Source organism: Eschrichtius robustus, chromosome 17, assembly GCF_028021215.1.
Source record: "Eschrichtius robustus isolate mEscRob2 chromosome 17, mEscRob2.pri, whole genome shotgun sequence".
Classification (NCBI taxonomy): domain Eukaryota; kingdom Metazoa; phylum Chordata; class Mammalia; order Artiodactyla; family Eschrichtiidae; genus Eschrichtius; species Eschrichtius robustus.
This window is the reverse complement of record NC_090840.1, coordinates 18,195,331-18,209,682: the sequence shown is the minus strand read 5'-3', so window position 1 is coordinate 18,209,682 and position 14,352 is coordinate 18,195,331. Positions and strand designations below refer to the sequence as shown.

Genomic DNA, 14,352 nt, shown 5'->3' with positions numbered 1-14,352 from the left:
TAATGAAAAGATTTGTAAGGTCTTTGATACCCACTTTTTGAAGTGATAGTAAATACAGCAGAATTTTAATACATGAAAAGTAGTAGAATTGTTTGGCCCTCTTGGGAGAAGATTTTTCATGTTTGACTTTGGTGGTATACTGAGTGCCTGTATAACTGTAATTTTCCTTTGACCTTGGAAAAAGTTTTCCTTGTTAAAAAGTTATTTCTCTTAAAAGCTTTTGCACAGCAAAGGAAAACATAAACAAGACGAAAAGGCAACCCTCAGAATGGGAGAAAATATTTGCAAATGAAGCAACTGACAAAGGATTAATCTCCAAAACTCACAAGCAGCTCATGCAGCTCAATATCAAAAAAACAAACAACCCAATCCAAAAATGGGGAGAAAACCTAAATAGACGTTTCTCCAAAGAAGATATACAGATTGCCAACAAACACATGAAAAAATGCTCAACATCACTAATCATTAGAGAAATGCAAATCAAAACTACAATCAGGTATCACCTCACACCAGTCAGAATGGCCATCATCAAAAAATCTACAAACAATAAATGCTGGAGAGGGTGTGGAGAAAAGGGAACCCTCTTGCACTGTTGGTGGGAATGTAAATTGATACAGCCAATATGGAGAACAGTATGGAGGTTCCTTAAAAAACTAAAAATAGAACTACCATACAACCCAGCAACCCCACTACTGGGCATATACCCTGAGAAAACCATAATTCAAAAAGAGTCATGTACCACAATGTTCACTGCAGCTCTATTTACAATAGCCAGGACATGGAAGCAACCTAAGTGTCCATCAACAGATGAATAGATAAAGAAGATGTGGCACATATATACAATGGAATATTACTCAGCCATAAAAAGAAACGAAATTGAGTTACTTGTAGCGAGGTGGATGGACCTAGAGACTGTCATACAGAGTGAAGTAAGTCAGAAAGAGAAAAACAAATACCATACGCTAACATATATATATGGAATCTAAAAAAAAAAAAAAAAACAGTTCTGATGAACCTAGGGGCAGGACAGGAATAAAGATGCAGACCTACTAGAGAATGGACTTGAGGACACGGGGTGGGGGAAGGGTAAGCTGGGACGAAGTGAGAGAGTGGCATGGACATATATACACTACCAAATATAAAATAGATAGCTAGTGGGAAGCAGCTGCATAGCACAGGGAGATCAGCTCGGTGCTTTGTGACCACCTAGAGGGGTGGGTAGGGAGGATGGGAGGGAGACACAAGGAGGAGGAGATATGGGGATATATGTATATGTATAACTGAGTCACTTTGTTATAAAGCAGAAACTAACACACCATTGTAAAGCAATTATACTCCAATAAAGATGTTAAAAAAAAAAGACACGTTCCAACAGGAAAAAAAAAAGTTATTTATTTGCAAAGCCTGTAGATTTTAATGATTTTTTAAAAAAATATTTATTTGTTTATTTACTTATTTTAGTTTTGGGTGTGTTGGGTCTTAGTTGCGGCACATGGGATCTTCAGTGCTGCGTGAAGGATCTTTCGTTGCAGTGCACGGGCTTCTCTCTAGTTGTGGCGTGCTGGCTCCAGAGCACATGGACTCTGTAGTTGTGACTTGCTTGTGCACTCAGTAGTTGCAGGGCATGGGCTTAGTTGCCCCGTGGCATGTAGGATCTTAGTTCCCCAATCAGGGATCGAACCCATGTCCCTGCATTAGAAGGCGGATTCTTAACCACTGGACCACCAAGGAAGTCCCAAGCCTGTAGATTTTAATGCAGTTTGTAAATGGATGTGTGTGAGTGTATCAAAGCATGAGTACATACTATATAAAAGAGGGAGGCTTTTTTTCTGGTAGATGTGTAGACTTAAAAATCACCTAGTGTTTTCTTTTGCTGGAAGTGTAAAACTAAAATAACTATATTTGTGTGTGTGTGTGTATATATATAATTTACATCTTAATTAGCTGTCTCCTAAGACCATCACTGGCATAGTCAATGGAAACAGAAAAGCAGTGAACAAAAATTTAGGATCTGTGTCATGTACAAACTCATCACTTAAAGTTAGAATGCAGTTATCTTCCTTAACAATCCTGGCAGCACATCTGTTGTTGCATTTGTTAGACAGTTTTTATCTGTTACTTATACTAGAAATAAATCAGTATATCACTGGTAGATTTTGTACAGCAAATATAGGCATGCAATTTTCAAAGCTTTTCCTGAGCATAGAATTTCCAAAAGAGAGAAAAGATAATTACAAGTTGAGTCTCAGTCTGTATAATGTGATTTCATTCATTCACTTGTCCCTTTAGAGGCATTAATGTGGCAAGCATATTGCATGCAGAGTAAAACAGATTACTCATACAGTTAAAACACTCAATACATGACTGAGCATGTTAAATATATGTTTACATTTTAGTTACAAAGGACTTGCCTTTAGTTATGAAAAGGATTGGGGAAAGAAGCTTTAGGGAAAGTCAGTGACATTATCCTAATGTAATATTATTCTTCATAATTATACATCATGTCATTTATTGTATTATTATGGGATGTGTTATTCTAATAATAAGACTAATATTTACTTTAATGCTAACCATAAACCAGGCATTGTTCTAAGTGCTTTTCATGGAGAAATGCCTTTTATTTTTTATTTATTTATTTTTATTTATTACTTAAAAACTAATTCGATAATTATAAATAGATAATAACATAGATTTGTACTGTTGCCCATAGTTAACCCAAATGAGTAAGATGGTTTACACGTTCTCAAGTCATCTAAAAAAGTAGTTAAGAAATGTTTAATACCAGTTTACCCTACTTACTAGTGTAATATTTGTCAAGCAGTATTGTTTTGTGCTTTGCCAAGAATATGCTGATTTTCATGTTAATAAAGATTTAGGTCTTTTGTATCGCTAGTGTGCAGGCTCTGCAAGAATCAAGCATGTTTTGAGTATCTTCAGATCTAGTACTAAACTGTTGCCCTTTAGCTCTGTGCTGTCCTTACCCCTCCTTGCAGGGCTTCTGTGCAGTAGCTACAATGTGATCCCTGCCTGCTGCCGTGGAGTAAACCTGTGAACCTGAGGTGTGCTAATCAAGCATGTTTTCTTGATACAGTGATTGTGTTCTCACATGTGAATGTACAGGCCTTTATCTTTCCTTAAGGATCTAATGAGGAGCTTTCTTTAAACATGGATCTTTTTCACACCCTCTTCATTTTTGTCCCACAGGGGGTGACCGTTAAAAACATCTAACAGACAAGCAGTTAACCAGTTCCCTGATGAGATTAGTAAAATACTTAGTAGTCCTATAACATCAGGAATTTCTCAGCCCTGCAGGAAACAATTTGATTCAACTGTTTTTGGAGGTAGGGGGAAGGAAATTTAAATTTTCATTTGAATGGCCCCCTCATGTTTTCAGATGAGCATGAAAAAATTCACATATGTAGCTTTTCATGTAAATTATTTTAAAGCTTATAGCATTTTTCTTTATTTCCTTTTTTTTTAAGGAATGGGATCATTTATTCAAATCAAGTTAAGATTTGCCATTTAAACAAAAACATCACAAATTGAGTGAGCTTTGAATTCTTTATTTTGTAAGTTATCTGAATAGTTGAAGTGATTTGTATCTCTCCCTTCAAGGAGAAGAAATCTCTAGACAGGCAAAATCATGATCAGAATGTGCAATTATAGCATCTCATCTGGGTTTATGTGGTTACAAATCAAACTAGGGAACTTATTTTAAAATAAAAATTGTTATAGATTTGCAAATTTCAAAGGAAGCACCATTATTTAATTGACATATATTGAAATTTCTGACCCATCTTTCAGTGGAATGATTTTTGTAAGTTCATGAGAAAGAAATGAAATGTCAATTTGCTCTGGTTGATGGTGTTTTAAATCCGGAGCAAGTGCAGCAACAGTATACAAAATCAAGATTAGTTGCTTACATTTTAGAGTATGAAAGATAGCAAAATGATATGATTCATAAACAATAAATCTTAAAATCAACATAGGAGGTGACTTTTGTAATCTTCTAAAATTATCTTTATTCATTTTTCTTTCATCAGAATCAAGGTCCATGACATTGTATATTGGAAATTTTAGGGCCATATTTGTAGAAACACTGCTTTGTTGTAGCAGAAATATTTCACCCATCAATCCTGAAGATTTGTGCTTTATAGAATGTAATGGAGTTTTATTACCCTAATTGTTTTAGCCTAGAGTTCTAAGATTCCTGGCTTCTGCTGATGCTTTGAATCATAGGAAGCATTTCTCGATTTAGAAGGATGAATTTTAAAATGTCATTCACACATTTCTTTTTTGACATTCACAATTTTATGAACTCTAATGTTTTTATGTCCAAGAAGAAAATAAATAACTGAGGAGCCATATCAAACTTGTTTTTATGAGGGATTGATTGTGTAAAGTATGATTCTTTCTTAAGGCTTTTTACCTATATATTGTTAATTTTTGTTTAATTTGAAATTGTGTCCTCAAACAGTAGTTTCCTATATTTTTTACATATTTTTATCTGTTTGGAGGGTACAGTCTCAGTGCAGTGGGGGGATAAACATGGAATGACTATTTCTCTAGTCACCACTTTCCCCCGTGCTCTGTCAAATCTCCCATTCATGTTTCTTTATATCTTTGGCAAATCCCATAGTTTTCTAGTTACCTTTAGCTTTAAAAAATCTAGTCCAGTTCACCGTAAAACTCCAAGCTCATGTGCCCCCATTGCCAGCCAGTTGTTTTGGCTCAAGACACGTAGGGGAAGGAGGGTATACAGGGATTTCTTTTTGTTATCCTCTCACTCCAGCACCTTTGAATATTTGTGGTCAGTGGGGTAGGAGCTTGATCTGCTTCTGAGACATTTTCCTCCACACTCTACCTCTGTTTCATGGCCTAGTTACTCCTCTGATGTTGGAAGCCTGAGAGGGGGACTAGGGGAGGGGAGGGTGCCACCCTTAGCCTGGTTTCATCCATTGCTGGCTTCCGCATAGCTGATGTTCATCTTTTTTTTTCTTCGTTTTTCTTTATTGAAGTATAGTTGCTGTGCAGTATTATGTAAGTTAACAGGTGTGCAATATAGTGATTCACAATTTCTAAAGTGTATACTCCGTCTGTAGTTATTGTTGATGATTTTCTTGAAGCAGTGTCTAGTTTCTCCCAATTCCCTCTGTCCCTGAAGGGCAGCCATGTTTCCTCTGGGCTTTACCAGTGGTGCATGCCCCTGGCCCCACTGTTGGTAGGTGTCACTTTGCTTGGCCTGAGTAGCCCCTTGGCTTCTGCTGAGACACTTTTTCATTCCCTCCAAGGGCCATGGGGATCTACGTGAGCATCTTCCATCATCCTTTTTTGTTTTCAGGGATACTATGTGCCTAGGGCTCCTTCAACAAGCTCTCAGATATCTCCAAACTCAGTCTCTATATTTTCATCTGCTTCCAAATGGCTAGGGACATACATCAGACTCGGTCAAGATTTCTTTTCAGTGGGGACCTGTAGGTTCAATTCTCAGCAAACCTACTGCCAGGGGACGAAATTTGTCTCCCTTTCATATAGGTACTCCTCATCTCTGTCAGCTGTTTTCTTAGAGCTGCCCCACTCACAGGAAATACTGTATTCCTCATAAGGCCGACAGCCAAATGATCCCCTCCCACTCACCTGCCTTTTCCTAGTGCCTCTTTGTATTCTTTATGGTTGGACCAGTTCTGCTGACTATTAACAAGTAGGTGGGAAGAGAGAATAAGACCTGGCCCTAAATGTCAGCAGCTCTCTAGAGCTCCTTTTGTTGTTGGCTGTGGGTCCTGGTGTCAGTTTTGGAGCAATAGGAAAAATCTCAGTGGGATCGGGTTCTTCTGTGAGTAGGAAAAAGCCCAGCGACTGAAACAAAATAGATGTATATTCTTCTCTCACATAAAGGTCCATAAGCTTGCAGTCTAGGGCCAGTGTCATGGTTCTGTCCCATGAACTCTTCAGGAACCCACGTTCCCTCCAACTCACCACTCTACCATTTCTAAATTTCGGCCCTTGTCCTCATGGTCGAAGATGGTCATGTCCACATTTCCAAGCAGCAAAACTGGTGAAGGAGAGCAAAAAGCACACACCTGAAATCTCTTAAATGTTTCCAGAAAGCTACCGCAGAATTTTCATCTACATTCTACTCAGTCGTATGACTAATCAGAGCTACAAGGGAGCCTGGGAAATATCTTTATTCTGTGCCCAGCTAAGAATTACTGTGGAAAAATACTGGAGGACAGTTAGCAATCTCTGTCACATTTCCTGGGTGCTGTGACATTTTCTTTGGAGCTGTGTGGAAACTTGCACCTTTGTATCTATCTTGTATGTATGAGTTCTACATGTACACTAATATTTAATGCCTGCAGGATATATAATATTTTATAGGGTATTGCAGGCTCACAGTGAATTAGGAGAAAAGTCAACTCTTTCAGTCACAGTATCCAAGCCACTGATGGAAATGAAGTTTGAAATTTATTTTTTGACTGGGATTGTCTTGTGCTATTTTTGTCCTTCCTAATTTTCATTTCTCTAGAAGAAAAAATAAAGCTGCAGTAAGTTGGCTGATATATGAGTGTGTTCACTATCAATTTGGATATTTAGGAGAGTGTCGTGTCTTTCATACAGACTTTCAATTGATGTCAAAGGGTGATTATATTTTATTTTAAAATGCACCTTTTATGATAGCACTGTATCAGACATAATATTTTAACTGTACCATAAATGGTTGTGAACTGTATCTGTTATAACGTCACCATTGATTGGCTTTTGCATAAACCTGTTATGTGTTAAGTTTCATTTTCCCCCATCATATTTCACTGCTGCATAGTGAACAACAGGTCCACATTCTTGAACTCATACACACCGTGACCTTTTAATTTGCTCAGGGGGTACAGTGAATTCAAACTGTTGTCAAATCTTTTTCCCCAAAGTTAATTTGGAAAACATATTTTTATAACAAAATCTTTAAAGTACTTTGGAAACAGAGCTTTGTATGTTGGCTTGATTTTAACTCTAAACTACTTTTTATAGATTCCAGGAAGTTTCCCCACCTTCACGGACACTGATGGCCAATCTTAACAACCTTACTGGTTTAAAAATGTTGAATTATTAAACCATTAGACTAGGATTTATATCGTCGTTTTCTGTCAGATCCATATTATATGTATATATGTACATCTATAGGCATATTTTTATTAATTTATTACAAAAGCAACACTATTTTTACTTTATTAGCTTAGAATTAAACACTGCTTGAAAGAACTTTTTTGAAAGTAGATAAATGGAAGGATGGAAATTTTCCCAGTGGGCAGATGCACTCACACTTCCCCCACCACCCGCCCCCATACCCTACGTCTGATAGAGGGTCTTACACGTGGTTTTAATAATGGTTGGTTGTATGTAACTAAAAGAAAAATGATATTATAGTAACTTTATTTTGATCTGCACATTTCAAATCATTTCAGTTTAATTCAATTTGATTATACTGTCAAAATTTCAAGCAGAGCATGAGGTAGTGAGATATATGTGTGTGTGTGTGTGTGTGTGTGTGTGTGTGTGTATTTAACAGTGATTTTATAGGGACTATAGTGTAGAATAGAAGAATGTCACTACCAATCAGGTGGCAATCACACACACATAGAGTCAAAGATGAGGAAAATTCAGGTTGACAAAGTTTCATTAGACTCAAATGAACTTGACTTGTGCTTACCCTGGAGTCCTTTATACATTATGAAAAGTTGGACAAAAAAGATGGGTGTGACATTTAGTTGTGAGTTTTTCTACTGGCTATGCTAATGTAGAGCACTCTGCAAAGCATTTTCCTAAACTCTCTTAAAACTTCGCAAGTACTTAAAACGGAATTAATAGATTTTCCATAGATCTTCGAGTCCCAATAAGGTTTTAAATATTTGAATTGTGTTCTACATAAATTATTTGAATTTTTTCTTGAAAGCTAGAACCTTTGAAAAGGACCTGTTGCATCTGGCTCCCTCTTACAAGTGGTGTTCAGCAGATCTGCGTGTGTTCTGTTATAGGTTCACTACTGTGATAGACAAAGTGGCAAAGAGTGTGTGACCTGTCTGACATTAGCCCCTGTGCAGATGACTTTCCATGCTATTGGAAGCTCCACTGAAGCCAGCCATGACCAGGTATAATATGCCACTGCCATTTTGCTGCACTATGGCCCAGCTAAGAAATCAGAGACCATCAGAATGGAAGCTATGTGCACACGTATAGCTTTGCTTTCCCTAATACGTTAGCCACTAGGGCTATTTGCTAGACTTCTGAGAAATCAAGATTTTGTGTGTGTGTGTGTGTGTGTTGGGAAACCGATACCTTAGGAGATTTAAATTAGTTTAGACTTCTAGTTTGTGGTTCATTATTAATTTAAATATAGAATTCTCTTATAAGGAAGAAGTAATTGCCCTATGTTATTTTTATTTTTAGTAATTATATGTGGAAAGAAGGGTCAGCAAAACAGTGTAGATAACACTGGAGTCTCACTATGATATATTCCTTTAGTGCTGTTGAAGAGAGTTTAGTGTTACGGAATATATGTAAAATAACCTTGCCATCAATTTACTCCTATAACTTGGGATATTATTAAAATGAAGTTCCAGTGTTGTTTTTACTTTTAAAGTTTTATGTCTGAAATAAAGCTAAAAATCCGAAAAGTATATTTTCTTAATAAACAAATTCCTTTGGTTGTTTAGATAACAGCTTGAGAATACATCCTGTTTATAATACATATTTTCAATTAAAATAATCATCAGATTAGACTAAACTAATGACCTAGGTCATAGAATTTCTAGTTTGGAGTCAAAATTAATAGACATACACAGTTTACTGTATGACTAACCAGCTGTGCTTTTTAAATTAACCATTTACATACAGAACAATCATAATCCACTTTCATATCCTTTTCCCAGTAAATTTGAGAATTCCTAATAGTCTTGCCTGATTCTCTTTTTCTTTCTATCTGAATAGTGCCCTTGCATGGAGAGAATAAAAGAGCATAATAGTGTAACTTCTCAAATACATAGTTTATTGTCCAGCCCAAACAGGAAAACAGTCTTAAGGGCATACCTCTCTAGTTCATGATGTCCCTGACATCATGGGTTTCCAATCATCATTTGATTGGTGGCAAGGTATTGTGGTGTTCCGGAAAGAACAACTAATTGGTCAAAACATCTGAGTTTTAGGAAGTAACCACAGCATATGTAAGCTACTACAGACAGCTACCTGGGTGGATTCTATCATCTCTTTGGGACTCTGTTTCCTAGGATGCTACGTGAGGGAGTTGAGTTAGTTGACCTGCAAGATTCATTCCAGTGCTACCATTTTATGATTCTATAACAGATCTTCCTGCTCTTGGTTGAATGAGCCCAACCAGTAATAAACAGTTAATAGCATGTCGATCTGGGAAGCAGCTTAGATGTCTCTCCAGTGCTTCTCAGGGTTTTGCACTGATGTGTGCTCCAGCTGCAGAAGAGAGTACAGCAGGGCTCTGAGGGACAGGGGCTAAACTAGCTAACAGAAAGTATTACGTTTCCCTGTATAAAACTATAAATGAGCTATATGCCAGGTGCTGAGGACATGGTAAGAATGTTAGGCATGGTTCCTGCTCCCATGGAGCTTACACTCCAGCACCTTTGAATAATTGGCAAGAAGTCTAGCTGCTGCTGTATCTAACTCTGTATCCACTCATGGCAGAAACAAATGGCAAGAGCGGCATGAGATAGCCATCCTGCAAAGGTCTCTCCTTAGGCAAAGCAATGAAAGCATTCTCAGAAACACACACACCTGAGAAGAGCAACTCACTGTTAGCGGAGGTCGTTTATTGTTATGAAAGAGCACTGGACTGGGAATGGAGACTGGGATCGAACCCAGAGTTGCCAGGAACTAGCCGTGGGACCTTGTCTCTTCACCTCTTGGAACTTGGCTTCTTCATGAGTAAAATAATGAGACTGTTCAGCCTTGTGCCCAGACCATATGCCAAGGCACTCAAAAGTCCAGGGCTACAGTTAGCCCATATGGTGCTTTAACAAATTAGAAAAAAGGTACCTCTTCCTCAAAACATTTTACTGCTATCCAACAGAAAATTGTCATAATAGATAAATCCAGTCACTACAGTGTGAATGCCCTCCCCATCAAGGTGTGCAGTGCACAACCTGCACAACTGTACAAAATGGTCTTATTCTGCATCTATCTGGAGTGTCAATTACTCAATGGTAAGTAAATAAAGACATTTTTATATAAAGTAGTTACAACTACATTATAGATGACAAATTTGCATGAAATTTTAAGATGAAAAAAAGAGACTTCCAGGAAATGTGTTGATAATGGTCAAATGGGTGGATGGATAGATGGACGGATGAATGGAGCCATGACTAGAACGACCATCCTGTATATCAAACACTCTACTTTGGTGGCCTCAGAGGTGCAAAGTGGGGGCGGTGGTGTAATCCATGCACCTCCCTTGTGCTTGGATCATTGGGTTCCCTGAGGAGAGCAGACACAGAGTAAACCTCTACTCCACATCCTCTGGCTTTTCTACATTGTGTTGAAAATGTAGAAAAACTGAGGGTCTGTCTAAGCAAGAGTTACTCCTTCACCATACCAAAAGCATAAACTTGACCTCATAAGGTGGAAAAGATGGGCCACTGAATGCTTTCTCACCTGTTAATTTGTAAATACTAGAAAACAGGAAAGCACTTTAAAGCAAGAAAAATTACTGTTATTTAAAAGACATTATTTGAACCACTGCAGTTGAACAAGAGAATAAGTATTCTGAAAAAAAAAAATGATATGTAAAATTTAGAGGCAATCCTTCCTATGAAACTCAGGTTGTTCTTATCTGTACAGAAAATGGAGGTGAGAAATGGAAGAACTCTCTAGCCTTGAACCTTTACAGCTTATCTTCTTTTTTTGGTGTTGGAGCTCCAAATGTTTATTTTAGGTTGACATTGTTGGCATCACCAAGTATGTTAGTACAGTCTTCCCTCACTGTGATATTTTTTAATTTTTTAAAATTAATTTTTATTGGAGTATAGTTGATTTACAGTGTTGTGTTAGTTTCAGATGTACAGCAAAGTGAATCAGTTATACATAGGCGTATATCCAGTCTTTTTCAGATTCTATTCGCGTATGGGTCATTACAGAGTATTGAATAGAGTTTACAGCTTCTTAATTAAAAATATGTTTAACGCTAGGAACCCAGTGAAGTGGAGACTGAACGTATTACCAGTGCATTCCCTCACTGTATTAAGAGTAACAGGGCAGGGGCCATTAAGTGAAATTTCTCTATCAAGGTCAATATAGATATGCAAAATGGTCAGGGAAGAGATTCAGTATCTATATGCTGGTGATGTCGAAATGTATGGAGCTCTTAATTCTCCCTTCCCCCCCTCCCAAACCTCCTTTTCCCTCCTTTTATCCTTTATCTCCTTGTTCTTTTATCCATCCTGGTTAACGATCATCTACCTTGTTGCTGGGGCCAAGCCCCTTGAAGCATCTTTGCCTCCTCTCTCCCCTTCACGTGCCACATCTGGTCCTAGCATCTCTTCCTCTAAATTACATCTCTGATCTGACCACTTTTCACCACCTCCAGGGTTACCATTCTAGTTTAAGTCACTAGCACTTTTAACCCAGACCACTGCAGTAGTCTCTAAACTGGCTTCCTTTTTTTCTATTTTCATTCCACTATGGGCTGTCTGCCACGCAGTAGCCAAAATTATTTTGAAGATAATCATTCACTCATATTACTCAGGGACTTAGAAAACTTCCAGTGGCTTCTCATCACACCTGTTATAAATCCAAAACTTTTGTTACGGCATACAAGTTCCTGTGTGGTTTGGCCCCCTCTGCCTCTCCAATTTCAATTCCTGCCATTCTCCTTTTCACTCCGTCCCAGTCTCACTGGCCTTGTTGCCAGTTACATTGTAATGGATGAAAGAAACCAGACTCAAAAGACTACGGTAGGTTTGATGTGTGTGACATTCTGGAAAAGGCAAAACTATAGACAGATCGGTGGTTGCCATGGGATGGGGAGAGATTGACCCTAAATTGTCAGGACAGAATTTTGGGGGATGATGGAAATGTACTATATCTTGATTGTGGTGGTAGAAACACAACTGTATGCATTTATCAAATGCACAGAACTGTACACTAAAAGGGGTAAATTTTACTGTTTGCAGATTATACCTCAATAAGCCTAACTTTAAAAAAAGCCAAGCTCATTCTTTTATCAGTTACTCATGTGGTATTGATCCCAAGGAAATGTGGAAGGATGGCGTCCCCTTTCCTGTATTCTCTATGTGTTGGGTCCACCTTGGAAACACACTCTATTAAACTAATAGCCTGGTTTAGAGCTCCTTTGAATACCAGTGGCTAGTTAAGGCTTGCTTCAGACCTCCTAGAGTAATTATTCGTCTCCAAAAACTGGTCTCAGCCTGCCACTGTCTGACTTTAGGGAAAGGGTCTGTCGGCCAGTGTTTCCTGTTTGGGAACTCTGAATTCTCATCCAAGCAGTGGGCAGTCATTCAGGGCGGTGTCTGCCTGGAGGTCCCCACGTGTTTGGGTGAGAATGTTCTCCATGTGTTTGCCTTATTCATCACAATAAATCTGGTATTATAAATTCACATTAGTTTAGAATGTTTAACTGTCCAGAATATAAATATAGTTTAAATTTATAGATGTTACTTTTTTAGAAACATTTGTTAACTGAACAACTATGTGGGAATCCTGCACTAGATTCTAGAGCATCCAAAGATAACTGACTGACAGTCCTTGTAATAAGCTAGATAAATAACTTCTTATAGCCTGCTGAGCCAATCATCTTGCGAAGTTTAAAATTTATAGATCATATGGTGGTTTCAATGAAGAGCCATCATCCTTATCATAAATTGAATTTAAAAAAACACACTTATTTGTTAAGATTGAGCTAGTGAGGGTTTTGCTGAGTATTTTTCAGTATATCCTATTTGGAAATTAAATTTATATTGTACAGTGTATATTAGTAAAACAAAATTGTTTGTAATACTGCAGAAAGGATTTTAGAATATCCTGTCTTGGTATAACTCAGCAGATACTATCTGTACTCTCTCCTGGCCCGATACCCTTTCTATCAATACATCTTTCTTCATCATTCTTTTTTTTTTTTTTTCTTCATCATTCTTAAATGTTACTGAGTACCTCTCCCTCTCTGTCTCTTTTAATTACATCAGTCACCTTCTGTTACAGCCTCAAAGTCATAAACTTCCTTCCTTGTCTTTATATTTTCTTTTTATTCATCTTCATTCAGACTGAATTATTAATCTCACCATTTCACAAATACTAGGTAAGCAGGCATAGATTAGTCAAAACACTGTAGCTTAATTCCTGGTTAATAGTGTTATCACTCCCTACCTTATTTTGTTCAGGTTAGCTCTGGAACTCACCTGCTTCGTATAAATAAAAGAATGAACTAATAAATCAACCACCTAATCAAGTACTAACTAGTCAGTGAAGTGTAACATGTCTATTAGTATTTGCTGTAATCTGACCCTAGGCATCACAAAGTGAGGTTATTGTATAGAGTAACTGACAATGCATGCTTGACACATTACTTAGAATTTGAAAAATCAACAATTTTACAAGAGAAAAGAAACAAGAACCAAATTTCTTTTCTTTTTTTTAATTATTGAGGTATAGTTGACTTACAATATTATACAGGTTTCAGGTACACAACATAGTGATTCACAATTTTTAAAGGTTATACTCCATTTATAGTTTTTATAAAAACATTGGCTATACTCCCTGTGGTGTATGATATATCCTTGTAGCTTATTTATTTTATGCATAGTAGTTTGTACCTCTTTATCCCCTGCCTCCATCTTGCCTCTCCTCCCTTCCCCCTCCCCATTGGTAACTACTAGTTTGAACAAAAACCAGATTTATGTATAATGTGTTTACCACGTACTACTATATATTGTGCTAGGCTTGACATACATTATTTTGCTTAATTCTCATGATAACTCTATGAGGTAGAAGCTGTATCATTTGATTATTTGCTTCATCTGCTACATTGCCTTTAAGGGTTTATGTCCAGATTAGTAACATCAATCAACCTGTGTGCTTTGACTAGAATTCAAGGCAGACCTCTCAATCAAAGAGCAACCATTAAGTGTAACAATTTACAAATCTTATGGGTATTCTCTTCTACTTTTGATTAATTCTCATAGTTCTTTTTCTGATTAATTACAAGTCTCTTTGCCTGAGTAATTGTGTCATAATGTCTTACAGTTGTATAGTAATTTAAAACTAAAAGAGAAAAAGCCTTCTTTCATATTATCTAAGTATATACCATCATAGTAATAGTAT

General features: G+C 37.2%; 1 protein-coding gene across 9 annotated transcripts in view; it reads left to right on the top strand.

Moving 5' to 3' along the window:
* The window catches only part of STAU2 (staufen double-stranded RNA binding protein 2), a 304,415-nt gene that overhangs the window by 188,782 nt on the left and 101,281 nt on the right, over positions 1 to 14,352 (top strand). For 8 of the 9 annotated variants that reach the window (XM_068525601.1, XM_068525600.1, XM_068525596.1 and 5 more), the window contains one exon: positions 8,028 to 8,141. The exons of the other annotated variant lie outside the window; for it this stretch is intronic. In XM_068525601.1, the coding sequence (XP_068381702.1) occupies positions 8,028 to 8,141 (114 nt within the window). The remainder of the gene's footprint in view (positions 1 to 8,027; positions 8,142 to 14,352) is intronic. 9 annotated transcript variants of the gene reach the window in all.